General features: G+C 44.7%; 4 protein-coding genes and 1 non-coding gene across 5 annotated transcripts; 3 read left to right on the forward strand and 2 right to left on the reverse strand.

Moving 5' to 3' along the window:
- Positions 1-166: 166 nt before the first annotated feature.
- Positions 167-1,061, forward strand: LOC101758556 (dehydration-responsive element-binding protein 1F). Its single transcript, XM_004971346.2, has one exon. It carries the CDS (start codon positions 191-193, stop codon positions 848-850), a length of 660 nt encoding a protein of 219 aa, XP_004971403.1. The 5' UTR covers positions 167-190; the 3' UTR covers positions 851-1,061.
- A 1,616-nt stretch (positions 1,062-2,677) lies between these two features.
- Positions 2,678-2,761, forward strand: TRNAL-UAA. Its single transcript has one exon. It is a non-coding gene; the product is annotated as a tRNA-Leu (tRNA).
- Positions 2,762-3,250: 489 nt separating this feature from the next.
- On the reverse strand, positions 3,251-5,324 carry LOC101758960. Its single transcript, XM_004971347.3, has 2 exons — positions 5,035-5,324; positions 3,251-3,695 (listed from the first exon to the last, which is right to left on the reverse strand). Exons 1-2 carry the CDS (start codon positions 5,251-5,253, stop codon positions 3,579-3,581), a joined length of 336 nt encoding a protein of 111 aa, XP_004971404.1. The 5' UTR covers positions 5,254-5,324; the 3' UTR covers positions 3,251-3,578.
- Positions 5,325-6,057: 733 nt separating this feature from the next.
- Positions 6,058-10,160, reverse strand: LOC101759361 (UDP-D-apiose/UDP-D-xylose synthase). The gene is made up of 9 exons (XM_004971348.4): positions 9,705-10,160; positions 9,464-9,556; positions 9,244-9,351; positions 7,431-7,545; positions 7,198-7,331; positions 6,995-7,096; positions 6,808-6,900; positions 6,589-6,724; positions 6,058-6,503 (listed from the first exon to the last, which is right to left on the reverse strand). The coding sequence occupies exons 1-9, from the start codon at positions 9,987-9,989 to the stop codon at positions 6,388-6,390; spliced, it is 1,182 nt and encodes a 393-aa protein (XP_004971405.1). The 5' UTR covers positions 9,990-10,160; the 3' UTR covers positions 6,058-6,387.
- A 1,200-nt stretch (positions 10,161-11,360) lies between these two features.
- LOC101759765 (eukaryotic translation initiation factor 4E-1) lies at positions 11,361-13,659 on the forward strand. The gene is made up of 5 exons (XM_004971349.4): positions 11,361-11,687; positions 12,383-12,548; positions 12,637-12,762; positions 13,169-13,234; positions 13,317-13,659. The coding sequence occupies exons 1-5, from the start codon at positions 11,431-11,433 to the stop codon at positions 13,365-13,367; spliced, it is 666 nt and encodes a 221-aa protein (XP_004971406.1). The 5' UTR covers positions 11,361-11,430; the 3' UTR covers positions 13,368-13,659.
- The last annotated feature ends 2,127 nt before the right edge of the window (positions 13,660-15,786 follow it).

Below are 15,786 nucleotides of genomic sequence, written 5' to 3' on the forward strand. Positions count from 1 at the left end.
GCGGGTCCCCGAGCCGCTGTCGTCAGTTCACACCCAGACCCACATCCAGAAGCCGTCCTGTTCGCTTCGATGGCAAAGTCGACGGGTCCCAATCAGAGCCCGTTAGCCCACTATTTATGTCCACCTCACAGGTGCCCCTCCTCTTCGTCCTCAGTATTCAGTAGTAGCTCTCAGTTTTCAGTCGCCATACATGGCGGACGCCGCCGAGGACTCCTCGTCGTCTGCGTCTTCGTCGTCTCTCTCGCCGCCGACGTCGCCGCCGCACCAGCACCAGCAGCAGCAGAACCAGCTTCCGGCGAAGCGGCGGGCGGGGCGGAAGAAGTTCCGGGAGACGCGGCACCCGGTGTACCGCGGCGTGCGGGCGCGGGCGGGGGGCAGCCGGTGGGTCTGCGAGGTGCGGGAGCCGCAGGCGCAGGCGCGCATCTGGCTCGGCACCTACCCCACCCCGGAGATGGCCGCCCGCGCGCACGACGTCGCCGCCATCGCTCTCCGCGGCGCGCTCGCCGCAGACCTCAACTTCCCGGACTCCGCCCACACGCTCCCCAGGCCCCGCACCGCCGCGCCCGACGACATACGATGCGCCGCCGCACAGGCCGCCGAGCTCTACCGCCCGGCCGCCCACCACCTCATCGCAACATCATCGTCAACGGCCGCGCCACCGCGTCCCCTGGCACTACCACCGCCGGAGCCTTCCGCCTGCTTCCTGGACGAGGACGCCATCTTTGACATGCCCGGCCTCATCGACGACATGGCCAGGGGGATGCTGCTCACGCCGCCGGCCATGGGGAGAGGCCTCGACTGGGGCGCCGTTGACGACGACGTCGACTGCACTCTCTGGATGGACGACTGATGATCGATCCATCATATCGTTGCCACGCGACACCGTACGGCGAGATATCTGCACGCACGATCAAATTGTAGTACTGCTTCAATTCCGGATGTAGGGTAGTTTGAAAAGGACATGTCTTGTTTTAGTACAAGGTTGGTTTTAAAACTTCTACTTTTAGTACATATTTCCTTCGATCCAAAATACAAGTTGTTGGTATACAAGCCATTCTACACTTCTACGCGTCACCTGCTTTTCACTCTATTTTTCCTATCCGTTCTTCCCCCTTCTCTTTTGCAAAAGACAGTAGAGACAAGCTCGACTTATCTACCATCTTGCGTCAACCACACGTGCCTGCCAGTAAAAGAATAATGTGTTACATCCAATATTTTTAAGCAGCGGGTGTATATGCAACTTCCTCCGATATGATTGTTAATATCCCCGCTATTGCCCTCTATTTCTACTGCAACGATCATATCAATAGCTCTACAACCTCACTATTTAAAACATTGATTTTACCACAAGTAAACTAACAAAAAGGAGAAGAAGAGAGAGGGTACAAGGCATTTTTTAATTTAAAATAACTACTAAGGCGGCATGGCCATCGTCTTGCTCTTTTCTTAATTCTTGTTATGCCTACTGTAAAACTACTGACATTTGGATCGAAAGATATATTTGTATTTGACACTTAGTTTGCACATATAAAAATAGCATGCGTGTATGTGAGCGTCTATACGGTGTTTCGAAAATAAAAGAGAGAATGATATTGTTAAAATCAGCAATACATAACTAGGAGCCTAATTCAACCCAAAAGACTAGTCTGATGGGTGAGAGATGCCCCACGGCTCCACCTATATGTTATGCTCCCCAACCATCAATTTCTGAATGCATGGCTAATATATGGTCAATCCTATTATGCTCCTAAAACAATGTACATTTTTCACCTCTCTAAGGTCTCACAACTACCTTAATTATCCACAATATTGGCACGCCATCGTGTTGCTTTATGTAAATTTATATTATAATAGAAACTACTAGTATATTACTGGCATTACGTTTTAGCTGAAAATACGAGTACCCATGTAGTCAAAGAATTGCGGCTTGTTTGATTGGCGTTTAACCTTGTCATAACTAATATAACATTAGGCAAGTTATAGTTGCCAAAGATATTCGTGTGTATTCATCAGTTCACCACTAGAGAGCACCAGCATTGGTCGGTCTAGTCATGAAGATTTTTTTTTTTGTTACAAGCTAGCTGTATGTGTTTCATATGGACGAACATCCATACCGAAAAGTGAGAATTTGGATTTTTGTTGGACTGCGTCCAATCTGAATACACATGCAGAGACTATATATAGTCGGTGGGTTGGTCGCCAAACATAAGGGGAAAAACAAACATGATGCATATATGTGTGATCCTTTTAATCTGATGCATGAGAAGAATTCACATAAAACTTGGCACCTCAGCTTCCATTCCATTGGCTGCGTACGTACGTCAGCGTGTACGTATGGACGTCGTTGTATGCTGCTTTCGAGAAGACAGAAGAGAATCTATTCTACAGTACTTGTGGTGCAGTGTAGTGCGATGCATGTTGTGTGGTTTGGAGAGGGACGTGATCGATGCTGTCGTTGTCGGTGCTAGCGACAGTGATAGCGAGTGCAATTAACGGCGCAGCAGGTAGGCATCACAACACACCGACCTCACCTCAGCTCGATCGATCACCAACGGCTTCAGGCACGTGCATCATGTACAAAACATTGCTCTTTTCATTTCCAGTAGTTTTTATACGTGCTTCTTTCATTTCCATTACTTTGGTTATAACTTTCCTGTGTCAGCCAAAGTACAGAACAGCTGGTTTGCCCGAGTGGTCTAAGGGGGAAGACTTAAGATCTTCTGCACTCACGTGCGCGTGGGTTCGAACCCCACAGCCAGCATATTTTTTAAGTTTTTTTTTTGCCATAATTTGCCTCATATTCTTCATTCGATTTTTTTTACTTCCATGATATTCCTTAGATCTCTTATGTTTTATACAGCTATAAAGTTGTAGTAGTACTGCGATTCGAAAAAAAAAATGTAACTGTTAACTTTTTGTAGATTTTTTCCACAAGAACACAGCCGTGCACCGTTGTTATTGAAATAGCCACCTGGCCGGAGAGCGGCAACAAAACATTGGACATCTTACATTGGATTGGATACAAAACAAAAGCATCCCTGAACTGAACTGAAGGCGACATACATTGGATACTGAAGCATCCCTGAAATAACCACTTCCAGATAGACGTTCCACCAACATAGTAGCAGGAACATGTTGCAGTCAATGCGTTCAGGCGTTTCCAGCGCCATGTTGCATGCCCCACATCACATACATCAGATGATCAGAGTACATTGATACCACAAGATATAACAACACATACCACGCCGCATTGTTGTTAAAATATCCACCTCACGAGCAATCCATCGTTGGCACGGTTTAACAGTAAACAAGCAGTACGAGATTGCAAGTTGAAAACAAGCAGGCAATCACAGATGGTAACAGTAATAAATCTGAGATTAAAAAAAGGGAGTTTACTAGAGTAAACACAGAACGCCACTTGCAAAAATGGCAGCAAATACATGGTCCTCCATTGCATAGCAACATTGGTGACCACTATATGATGGGTAGAGTGATCCATCATTATCCGCAAAGCGAAATAGCATTCATCTTCGCTGCTAGCTACCAGAGCAGAGCCAGGCCCATGCAGCAAACCATGATTAAGTCGACCCGTCCGGTGCACCTCCATCATCATCTGGTGAGTCCTTTCTGTCCTGGTTCTCCTTCCACTTGGCCCAGGCCCATCTCAACACAATGAACGCCCCAAGTGCATACACCTAGCAGTATAGTAGGAGGTGTCACATTCGCATGAATACACTAGTCACAAGTCAACAATATCACATAGTGCAGGCAGACATGGAAATAAAGTGAAAGCAAACTAAATATTCAGCATGAAACAACCACACCAAACAAGAGTAAAATTCCTGTCGAGGAACATACATACTAATATACTATAGATCAATGGTTTTTATTAAGATGCGGATTACCAATAGGATGATAACACTAATATGATCTTCATCGTCTTGGCGAAACAATTACAGCTTCTTAATGAAGCTTAAATCCTGTCGTGTGTTACACAGCATTCGTAGAACATAACAAATGAGAGGACCCAGGGGCGGAGCCAGGAATTAGGCTTAGGGGGTGCCGAGCCAAGACAAATCAAACCAAGAGAAAATGGGTATGTTTGGGACAATGTCTGCGACGGCTGCATCAGTTAAAACTGGAGAATTAGAAGACCTAATCACTAGAAAAACATTATTTGAAGGCTAAATGAATAGTGATTCGTTAATAACTAGTGATTAGCCTAAATAATTAGTGATTTAGTAACTAGTAAGCTTAGTGATATGATTCATTCGGGGGGCCAGCCATGGCCCCTGCCAGCCCCCCCTTGGCTCCGCCAATGGGGACCTTTGAAAGACAAGTAGCAGTTCACAGCCCAGTGATCTCTAAGTGGCGACTGTTAGTTGTTATTGACCCTGCCAGAAAGTAACAATGAAAGTGCACCCTCTCTACAAGTGATTCCGACTCTAGAGTCTAGATGATACACATTCGTACTTTGTCAGCGGGCAACTATATAACATTTTCAGAGCAGTGCACTGCAAACACAAATACAATTCGACATGCTTAAAAACATTGAGTTTTTTAAAAAAAATTGTGATGTGTGATTTTATCCTAGTTGAAACGCCTATATAAAACAGAAGTATATATTCTATAGGTGCGAACTTCAAACTATGTCAGTCTGGGTGTCAACAGTCCATTGTATGGTGTCCAGCTCACAAGCGTTCTGCAAAATATGCCTCTGAAACTTACCGATTTATATGATGGGGAATGAGGAAAAGACTCGTCCAACAGATGATACTGCAGATTCAAACCCAAATTGCAAGCAAATATCCTCGTGTTGTGGATTGTGGACATGTATATTATACAATCAGGAAGGACTAGTGTGCTCTCTGGTCCAGCATACACAAGAAGGCCCAACAATACCATCTACTCCTATAAGTATAAGATAGATTGAACTAGGGAACCGCACAGCAAGGGGTTTGGGGTGGGTTTAACCTAATCTAGTCTGCGGGGGCGAATGGTAACTGGGAGGTAAAGGATGATGAATCGAGATACCTGCCAGAGGTTGCGCGGGGCCATCTCCTCTTCGGTTGCGGGCGGCGGCGGGGCGCCTTCCTCCTCCTCGAGCTTTATCGGCGGCGGCTGCCGGGCCTTTTGGCGCTCCGCATCGGGGAAGAAACGGACCGTGGACGGCGGCGCGCGGCGGGCCTCCGCATCGGAAGCCCCATCCGCGGAGTTCTTGGCCTGCTCCGGCGCGCTCCCGGCGTTGCCCATGGCCTCGCCTCCTCACGCTTGCTGTATTCTATTCTATCACACCAGCGGCAAACTCCAACGCTCCTTTCCGTGTTATCGACTCGAGTCGAAAGTCCCGCCTCCTTTTTCTGTGTCACGCATTTTTTTAGTTTAACCATCCAGATAATAATGCCAAAAGTCGTTTTCTTTTAACCATCCAGATAATAATGCCAATAGTCGTCAGTAATCTTCGTATTTTTCTAAATTTATTTTAGAATTTTAACCGACGCTATCGTTTCAGTGGCAAGTGACGTGCCTGTGAACAGCGAGGTGTCAGTGGTGATTTCGTTATTCTTAATAATTTGCCGGTGCTATTCTTTTCAGTGGGAAGTGATGTGCCGTCGACAGCAAGGTGCCAGTGGTGACTTTATTATTCTCAATAATTTGCCATCTCAGCCTTTCGAAGATGCTCATAGAGGTAAGGTTGTGTGTGCATCCATAAAGGCGGTGAACGTCTACGTATGTTCTGTGTGGTTCGGAAAAAAGATTGCTCAAGAAATCACTACGTCAAGTAGCGAGGCATTCTTTTTCTCCTAGTCCTAACCTAGCTAAATGGCATTCTTTTTCTCCTAGTCCTAACCTAAAGGAAAACCTCTTCATCTTCATCTTGAGTGTCCATCCTAATTGGAATTTCGGTTTGCCGTTTCAATCAGACTTTGACAAACTTATCTCACAAAATTACTGATGAGAATCATGACAGCTTTACCTAGCTCACTTGATAACATCCTGGAAAAAGCTTACAGCTAAGCTACCACATCAGCCATAGTAGTATTGCTACCCAGCAGAGAAATTTGTGCACAACTAATAAACTCACTCAGGTTGCAACATACGAACAATAACAGCTCTCGCCAATGAAATGATTCCAAAGAATGACTTGACACAGCACGAGGAGCAACCAAAGTACAATGGATGGAGTACATCAACTCTGCCATACGGATAACATCCCTTCCCCTTGATAGCAGCACGGAATCTAACAAGATGGACATCTAGGGAGCAACTAGAGCCTCAAAAACGATTACTAGCGTATACGTATCCGACTTCCAAAACATCATTACACCTGTGGCTGCGCTCTGATTGAGCGCCTGTCACCACTTTTCCATCCGAGGATCGGGTTATCTAACTCGACGCTGAAGCCTGTGACATTTGCCTTTTGACAGCTTCCTTGTATGTCTTGTGCTGATATGTCAATGTTGTCTCCAGCAAATCCTTGAGAGGTGTCTTTGGGTTCCAACCTACAGTTATAGTCATTTGACCATTAATGGGTAGCGAGGGAAAATGACATAGCCAGAGAGAGAATCATTCAAAACACAGCAATACCTAGCTGCTTGTTGATTATAGTCATGTCAGGGATTCTCTTGTCACTATCATCATATCCTTCACCATAGAACTGACTCGAACTCACATCAATCATGGGTTCATCCAGTGGTGCCTCTCCTGAGACATTTGCATAGACCTGTACAAAAACAAGACAATGAATGGCTTACAACAGATACAAGCAAAGCAACACAAATTGTATCTGTGTCATCCATGACATACCTCTGTCATCATTTGGGCCAACTCCCTAACAGTAACTTCATTGCTGGGATTCCCAACATTGAAGATGTGACCATTAGCTCGAGCAGGATTTTCCTTTGATAAATTGACAACAGGAGAAAAAAAAAAGGAGTTCAGTCCCATTGAATTTGAACATAACAAGGAGCCAGAGATAAAGGCGATAACATACAATCATCAAAACAACAGCTTCGATGGCATCCTTAATGTAAACAAAAGTTCTCTGAGACTGGCCCCCATCAACAAGCTTCAAGGGCTCTCGGCGGAGCAGATTCTGCAAAACCATTGGTAACATACATCTTTTAAGAAGACTGAACATGATGCGAAACTAATGTAATCATCCTCAGCCAAAAGAAAAAAAAAAGGCACACATACGTTACTGAAGCAAGCCAAAACCCGAGGCACACCCTCACTAGGGCCATCAACACCAGGAATGAAGTCCATCCTTGGTCCAATCCAATTGAAAGGTCTCACAATTGTGAACTCAAGGCCATTTTCTGCACCTTCAGCTGGTGGATACTCGATCACAATGGCAACAGTCGTTAGAATGAGAAGTTGCGACCATCAGCTACATATTGACAAAAACAATACAGGATAAATTTACTAACCAAAAATAAGCCTCTCAATAAGTTGCTTTGCACATGCATAGGACCATCGCTGTTTCACGATTGGACCAAAAATGCAGGGTGACTCATCTTCTTTCAGAACATAAAATTCAGGTTCCTGTTTGAAAATAATGGCCAGACAAACATCAGAAGATGGACAGGTATATGATGCAAAAGGAATACAAAGGCAAAATAGGCATCTTGGTCCCTGAACTTTACACAGAGGGTCAACTTCGTCCCTCAACTTTCAGATTGACCAATTTAGTCCCTAAACTTTTGTTTTTGGGTCAAACTCGTCCTTGTGCTGATACGTGGCTCCATATTGGTATGAAACTAATACAAAAGGTCCATTTTACCCTTGGCTCTTTTCTCTCTTCAATTTTCACCTTTAGAATTACAATAGCGTATGATCCAAAATAAATATGAGGATACATATGTTTGCCGAGGTAGTATGAATACATGCATGGAACATGTATAACATACCACGAGTATGTGAGCACATGTTGATTTTAGAACATGCATACACACATTGAGTTGTATATATAACAAAAGAATATGAGTAAATACTTGTTTGAGTACATATATTTTGCCTATCAAATTCGTATGAGCACATGAATGACTTTAAAGAGTACGAGTAAATACACTTTTTGAAAACCATATTTTGTGTTAGTTTAAAAAATATATTGTTATGTGTATGTATTAAGGAAGTATGATCACATAAATGTTTGATCTAGATGAGCTAAGGGCAAAATGGACTTTTGGCATTAGACTTATGCTAAAATAGAGCACCACATCAACATAAGGACGAGTTTGACCCAAAAATGAAAGTTGAGGGACTAAATTGGCCAATCTGAAAGTTGAGGGACGAAGTTGACCCTCCGTGCAAAGTTTAGGGACCAAAGTGCCTATTTTGCTGAATACAAATACAAGGCATCAAGCTCCAACATGCCTACGATTATAACTGTTTTGTTGCCGTCTCTTTCTGAAGCAAGGTTATTCTCACTTTGCTCACCAGAACAAAGCAATGGTAAAGTTCACAGTTCATCCTATTATCCAACACTGTCATCGTATTACAGTTCCGTTAATAAGCGCACATCAAACACCTGACACAGCCGCACTAACTAGACACTTTCCTTGAGTTGGCCTGGGTGCAGTACCGATGACAGAACAGTTTAGGAACTTTCTTAAAAAAACACGCGACAACATCGAGAAAAAGTACCAAACAATACTAAAAATCATGAAATCCAAAAGGAATTCATTTAACTAAACACCGACTCTTTGAGCAAGGCTGCTAGTTGCCTAGTTGTCACAACCCTTAATTGCTTAAGCATCAATACACTAACTTATCTCACAGGAAATGCTATTAAAAAAGGACATAGCTTGGAGCCTCAAACAGTGTGGATTTTAGAAAGGCAAAAAGGGAAAATAAATGGTACTGGACAATCTGTACAGGTCAAGGGAAGAGCAAGACCTACACTAACAGATGCAGTCAAACCATAGTATTCCCTCAAAAGTCAACATCCTATAATCATTTCAAGAATTCGGCATGACAGGAACATGTCCCAGCACCAACCAACAACCAAACTAGAAAATTCATCCCCAACTAACACCAAATCCAGCCCAACCTTGATACAAGGACCGTACCGCAAGGACAGGACAGTTATATGTAGTTAAACATGGCAGTTTAGCAACCTGCACCAGATCTTCAATTATTTCTTTATGGAGCCAACTAAATAGAAAGAAATATAACTTGAGGCATCAAATTGTCCAGAACCATGAGGACGTGCACAGGTAGACAGGATGGGATTATGTGGACCTTGCGGAGAGGGTGGTCTTTGGGGAGGAAGCTGCCGATGGTCTTGCCGTAGACCTCGCACGTGGAGAAGTGGATGAGACGCTTGTTGTTCTCGGAGCAGTACTTAACCTGCGGTGCACGAAAGGAAGGAATCATGAGTAAGTGATGACAAGGAGACATTCTGTAATCTGTAGAACGAGGAATTGCCAAAATCGAGGAGCGAAAAAAGAAAGAGAAGTACCACTGGGAGTGCGTCGATGAAGTTGCTGTAGATGGTGTCGAGGGGGCGCGTGTTGTAGTCCGCGGGCGTGCAGATCGCCGCCAGGTTTATCGTCTTGGCGCGCAGATCCAAACAAGCAGCAGCAGAGGAAAATACGTCAATCAGTTGCCCAACAGAATTTCCCCTTAATTTGGAATTTTGCATAATAACTCGAGGAATGTCGTAAATCTGCAGGTACTAGTACTAGCAGGTATGTGCTCACCAGATCGGCCATCTTGATGAGCCCCTCGAGCCTGGAGTCGTTCTTGATGTTGAGTCGGTGGAAGGAGATGCGTCCTGCGAGGTGCGGCGGCGCGGGGTCGACGAGGTGGCGGATCTTGTCGCAGTAGACGTCGACGGCGAGGACGACGTGGGCGGTCTCGGCCATGAGCTTCTCGCAGAGGTGGGAGCCGATGAAGCCGCCGGCGCCGATCATGCAGATGGTGAGGGGCGCGACGGGGTTGCCGTCCAGATCCAGGCGGGCGGGCGCCGGCGAGGGCGACGACATCCTCTCCTTCCCCTTGGTGGGCTGGCGACGCGGCGCGGTCGGATCGGGAATGCGCGTGGTGGCGGCGTGGGGTTCGGGGAATGTGGATTCGACGGGTTACGAGGCGATGTCGGTGGCGGTGGCCTCGGCTGGGTTCTCTCTCTTCTCTCTTCTCTCTCCTCTCTATTTATGGAGGAGGGAAGAGGAGAGGACGATGACGAGGAGGGAGGGACACGGGAGAAGAAGAGATAGCTAGCCTAGCCCTTGTTCACTTCCCACCAAAGTCCCAACTTTTACACTATGCAAAAAGAAAATTCCCCATCACATCAAACTTGCGGTACATGTATGGAGTACTAAATGTAGACGAAATCAAAAACTAATTGCACAGTTTTGTTGTACTTTGCGAGACGAATCTTTTGACCCTAATTAGTCAATATTTGGACAATAATTCACAAATACAAACGAAACGCTACAGTGTTGCTACAGTAATTTGGCACCTCCCAAATTCCCCAAGTGAACAAGGGCCTAGCTAGATTGGAATGAGCACTGTGGCAGACACAGGGATGGGATGATGGCCCACCGCTCAGATCGAGCTCCTTAGGGCGTGTGTGGTTCGCAGGGTCTGCGAGCTGCGTGGTTCAGCGAATAGTTTACGATCACATTAAATATTTAAATATTTAAATACTAATTAAACTAATTGTACGTATGGAAGAGATGAATCTATTAAGCTTAGTAGTTCATAATTTGACAACGTAATATTATAATTATGAATTAATTAAGCTTAATGCGAGTGACATAGCCACGTGGTCGTATGGGACCGACCACCACCAGCAGCAGCAGGGGAAATGGGTCGCTTGGTCGGATCTTGCTTTGACCACCTCCTCACTTGACCTCTTTTAAAATTAAAACTATACGTTTCATTCGTTCAGTAGGCAAATCGAACATCAAAAGTAATCAAACCAAATCGGATCGGAGCGCATTTCGCACTCACGTGCACCACGGGCACGGGTCTCTGTCTACGGAGGAGCAATTATTTATTTATCAATCCAATAATAGTGGTGCCTGTCTGTCTCTTAGCTTGTCATTCCTTGCTTGTAACCTTGATAGCTGCTGGGCCCACTATCAAATCATTCACGTGCAGCAATGGCGACACCCCCATCAAATCATATAGTCTAGTCTAGTCTAGCTAGAAGAAGACAGGCGATTGTGGCTGATCCAGCCCACCACACTGACTGGCGGCGGCTGGAGGAGGATGAGAGTTTCGGCCCTATTCCTTCTTTCTGCTGGCTGGGTGGGCTCTGCTGGGCAAAGGAAAAGAAAAAACTAGCCCAGCCCACAGAAGCCCAGCTCACGCGCATCCTTCTTCCTTCCTTGTCAAGGACTCAAGAGAAGAAGAGATCCAAGGGACCCTCCCTCCCTCCCTACCCAACCTGATTACCACCTGACCGCCGCCGCCGCCGCCATGGCCGACGAGACCGACACCAGGCCCACGTCCGCCGGCTCCCGGGGCCGCCCCGCGCCGGACGACGACGACAGAGAGGAGGGCGAGATCGCCGACGACTCCTCCGCCCCCGCACCGCCGCTCCAGCCCGCCACGCACCCGCTCGAGCACTCCTGGACCTTCTGGTTCGACAACCCGCAGGGAAAGTCCAAGCAGGCCGCATGGGGGAGCTCCATCCGCCCCATCCACACCTTCTCCACCGTCGAGGACTTCTGGGGGTACGTGCCCTTCCATGCCCTTCTCCGTATTCACCCCGGGATGGTTTCCCAGGCTTGCTGATCCGATTGTTCCCTAGCCCCGCCATAGTCAGATTTACAATATCCTCCTACACTCCTACTAGGAGTCATTGTCCGCGGATCTGGTGCGTTACTTTCTGATCCTGCTAGGGTTGAATGTTGTTATTGAATCTCTGACGACCCTAGTTTCTAGGACGGGAAAGGAAAATTGATTGCGATGACGTAGTTGCTGCCACAACTTCATAGCTTTCCATGCCCTTTGCACACAAAAATTTTTCAGTAGTTTTTGCCTCATTCAAACACTTTAGGATGTATTTGTTCAGACTCAAGGGTTCGATTTAACCCACTCAACCATGCTTACTAGGGTATTGACTCTTTTGGTTTTTGTTTCCTTGATTGTGAAGTCTGCTTTGATCACAAAAATATCAGTTCATGTCAGGTCTAACAAAATTTTATAGTGGGTATTGCACGGGATTGAAGTCAGGAGATTTGATGAAAAGAAAGGACATACACTAGTAATCTAACCAAATTTTATAGTGGGTAACGCAGTGGCTGCTTGAGGAATCTGCTGAATTTTGTGATCTTTGCTTCATTCCTTTTACGTACTATTCCAACTTTAGCTCTCAACCATTTATATATCCCAGAAAAGCACACTAACCAAATTTGTGTTTTTTCAGCCTTTACAATAATATTCACCACCCTAGCAAGTTGATTGTGGGAGCGGACTTCCATTGTTTCAAGAACAAGATTGAACCAAAATGGGAAGACCCTATTTGTGCCAATGGTGGTAAATGGACCATCAGCTGTGGCAGAGGAAAATCTGACACAATGTGGCTGCACACTGTAAGTTTTTGTTTTCGTTAGAGAAGATAAATTTGCTTTGCATATTTATCTTCACTATAACCTCCATGCTATATCCTCTTTTGTTTAGCTATTGGCAATGATTGGCGAACAATTCGACTATGGTGATGAAATTTGTGGAGCAGTCGTTAGTGTACGTGGTAAGCAGGAAAGAATAGCTATCTGGACCAAAAATGCTGGCAATGAAGCTGCCCAGGTATTGACTGTTGAGTGCTGCAGTGACATCTTACCTAACATGCTTGTGCAACAGCTTGTTTCTTTTTCTTGTATATACATGCGTCGTGTTTTCATTGACAATAGGTGCTTGTTCCAAATGTAATTTTGTAATCAGGGATTTTTTTTTTGAACTGCTTATCATTTTTGAACTCAGGGAGGGTTCTCAGCTTTTGTGATATCCTGAAGAATATTTCATAGTTTTGAAGATTTATTATTATAAAAGTATTGCGCCCTGTCATTGTCCAGGAAATTGTTGTTTCTGGAACCCTGATCACTGCTCAGGTGTAACCTTTTTAATTGTAAAATGTTTCGAGTCCTGAACATGATTGCCATTGAGTAATTAGGCGAAACGTGCTGAATGTTTTCCCTGCTCTTTCTTTGTTCAGGTAAGCATAGGGAAGCAGTGGAAGGAATTTCTGGATTACAAGGACTCCATTGGATTCATCGTTCATGTGAGTAGCGCCTTTTCTTGTCAGTGCCCTGCTCAAGGCAGGTACCGTTTTCTGACTTTGCCATTTATTATGCTGCGTGCAGGACGATGCAAAGAAGATGGACAAAGGTCCGAAGAACCGTTACACGGTATGATGCTGGTGCTGGAATTCCCAGAGAGTAGCAATGCAGTGCAGAGTTTCGGTGCCTGTGCTGAAGGGTTATCTGTTTACATAATCTAACATGTTGCATCTATTCCTGTACTCCATAAGTCAGCGACTCAAGTTTTAATGTTTTTGTCTCACTGTTTGCGCTTTTGCCATCATGTATGGGAGATTCTTGTCATTGTTGAGTTCGTAAAACGGAATTGTGGGAATAGTGAATGTAGTAGTGTATGAGCTTTGATCTGGACCGCAGCATGAATGATAGGTTTGATGAAAGCCTCGAAGTACATGCTTGATGCTTGCCAACGCATAAATAAAGGGTAAAAAGATGTGAAGCAGGCCATGTCGGTACTGCTTTGAGCTCGGAAGAGACCTTCACTGCTGCTGCCTGCTGGGGTCGTTCACTTTCCTAGTTCACGTGAATTTGCCCAAACTTTCCTAGTATTAAGCCAAACAGATGGATTCAACTGCTGCAGATGTTACATGTTGCAAAAGTCTCCATGATGTCATTTGTGTGTATACGCCGCCCAAACTTTCCTAGTATTAACATCCTCCGCTATTCTAACTCGCTGTTTTAGAAAGGTCAAAATTGTATATGTGGCTGGTTTTAGGAAGGTCAAATCCAATCCTGTGCTTGCTATGTCCGTTGAAACCCTTCACTTCCTGCAGGGGAACAGTAGCCCAAACCGTGATGGTTCTTCAATTGATGAGACCAAGACGTTAAGAGCTTCAAACAAGGAATTCAGAAGCACGTCTAGGCTTCCCTGCTTGTATGTAGTCCTCAGTAGGACTTCCAGCCTTCTTTGATCTCTCAGACTAAGAAAATAGGTTCAGGAGTTACGTAACAGAACGCAAAGGAAATTTCGTTTCAATTCCTAACAGATTCGATCTTCTATTTTTGGATAGAAGAAAGCTGGTTTGCAGCAGACATCTCCGTTTGGTTTGGTGTCATGAATTGCAGCGTGGCAGACAAATGACGGAGCTAAACCAAACAGCTGAATTCTACCCATGCAAACCAAAAGACACCACGGAGACTTTTGCAACGTGTAACATCTGCAAATATTAAGCCTCTAATTCTGCCTAAATAAAGCACCTAAATGGCATCCCCAGTGTGGCGCCATATGGTACAACGCCATCCACCTCGCACGAATTGTTTCACCTCATCTACATCTGTCTAGCTAGTCTTACAGAAATACATTGTGAGAGGACACGACCAGAAAAACAGATCATCTCCAAAAGCACATCATAGATCTCAGAAGCTTCAGGACCGTAAGAGTGAGATTTGGTGTCCAAACCAAACTATGTTCTAGGCTATAGCTAAAAGCATGGTCTAAATTCCTGACAAACTGATAACACGACCACCAAAAGATTCTGACCAAGAGCTCCATACTCGTCCAAACCCATCTCACTTGCACTGGCAATTTTGGCATCAGTCCCAAATGATAAGAAAATGCCCTTGATTATTGCAATCTATCTTCCTGCAGATTCTCAGAATAAAGGTCTGCTAAGGTGCCCACGCAATAAATATTCCGCAGATATTGTCAGTGCACGAGGGAAGCCGAATCTCTAAAAGAGAAGCCCACTGGAGTATACATCACTACTTTCTGTTACCAATCTACTTCATGCCAAACTCCGTCAAACCTGGAGGGCTGGACCTCGCTCGTACAATCATCTATCCAGCAGGTCTCATGTTTTCTGTTCAGCACAAATTTCTCCCGTGCTTCTCTCACTGCAGCAAATCCCAAATCCGTCTCGGTGAGCAACCCTGAAGACAGACGTAAAGCAACGGTTACATTCCTTTATGGTTCACCAATATTAACCAGCAAAACAAAATGATGACTAACACCTGAAAAGCATCCAACTATTCCTTCGGAAAGAGAAAAGATAAAGAAGAATCATATGCAATGGAACGAGAATAACTTTTTGTATACAAATATGGTGCACCTATAGTACTTGCAGCATCTACACAATGGATATACTGTTCATTTTTTCTTAATAAAAAAAGACATGCTAGAAAGAAATGAATTATATGGTTTTCAATGCACATACATGCCTAAAACAAAGCCTTCTATGCAGCTTTCCAGGGGAACATGAGTTGCAGTCCTCAAATGCTTTCTCAGAAATTAAGACAAATTTAAGTTCTGTACATAAGGATTAAATATTATTAACTGAACATCCAATCACATTGGAAAACAAATAAAAACCACATAGCAAGTTTTTCTTGTTATTCACATTTAACAAAAAGAGTTCTCTAATCTATAACTGGCCACATGAGCACAAACTGAAGTAGTTCTATCTTTCATTGCTGAAGGGAAAGATAACTAGATGTTTTCTATTAAAAGAGGAGAGAAGAAGCCTGTTTAGGAACTATCCTTAGCTAGAAATCAGCTGATCTACTAAAGCCTAAAAGG

The sequence above is a fragment of the Setaria italica genome, chromosome V (assembly GCF_000263155.2).
Source record: "Setaria italica strain Yugu1 chromosome V, Setaria_italica_v2.0, whole genome shotgun sequence".
Lineage (NCBI taxonomy): Eukaryota > Viridiplantae > Streptophyta > Magnoliopsida > Poales > Poaceae > Setaria > Setaria italica.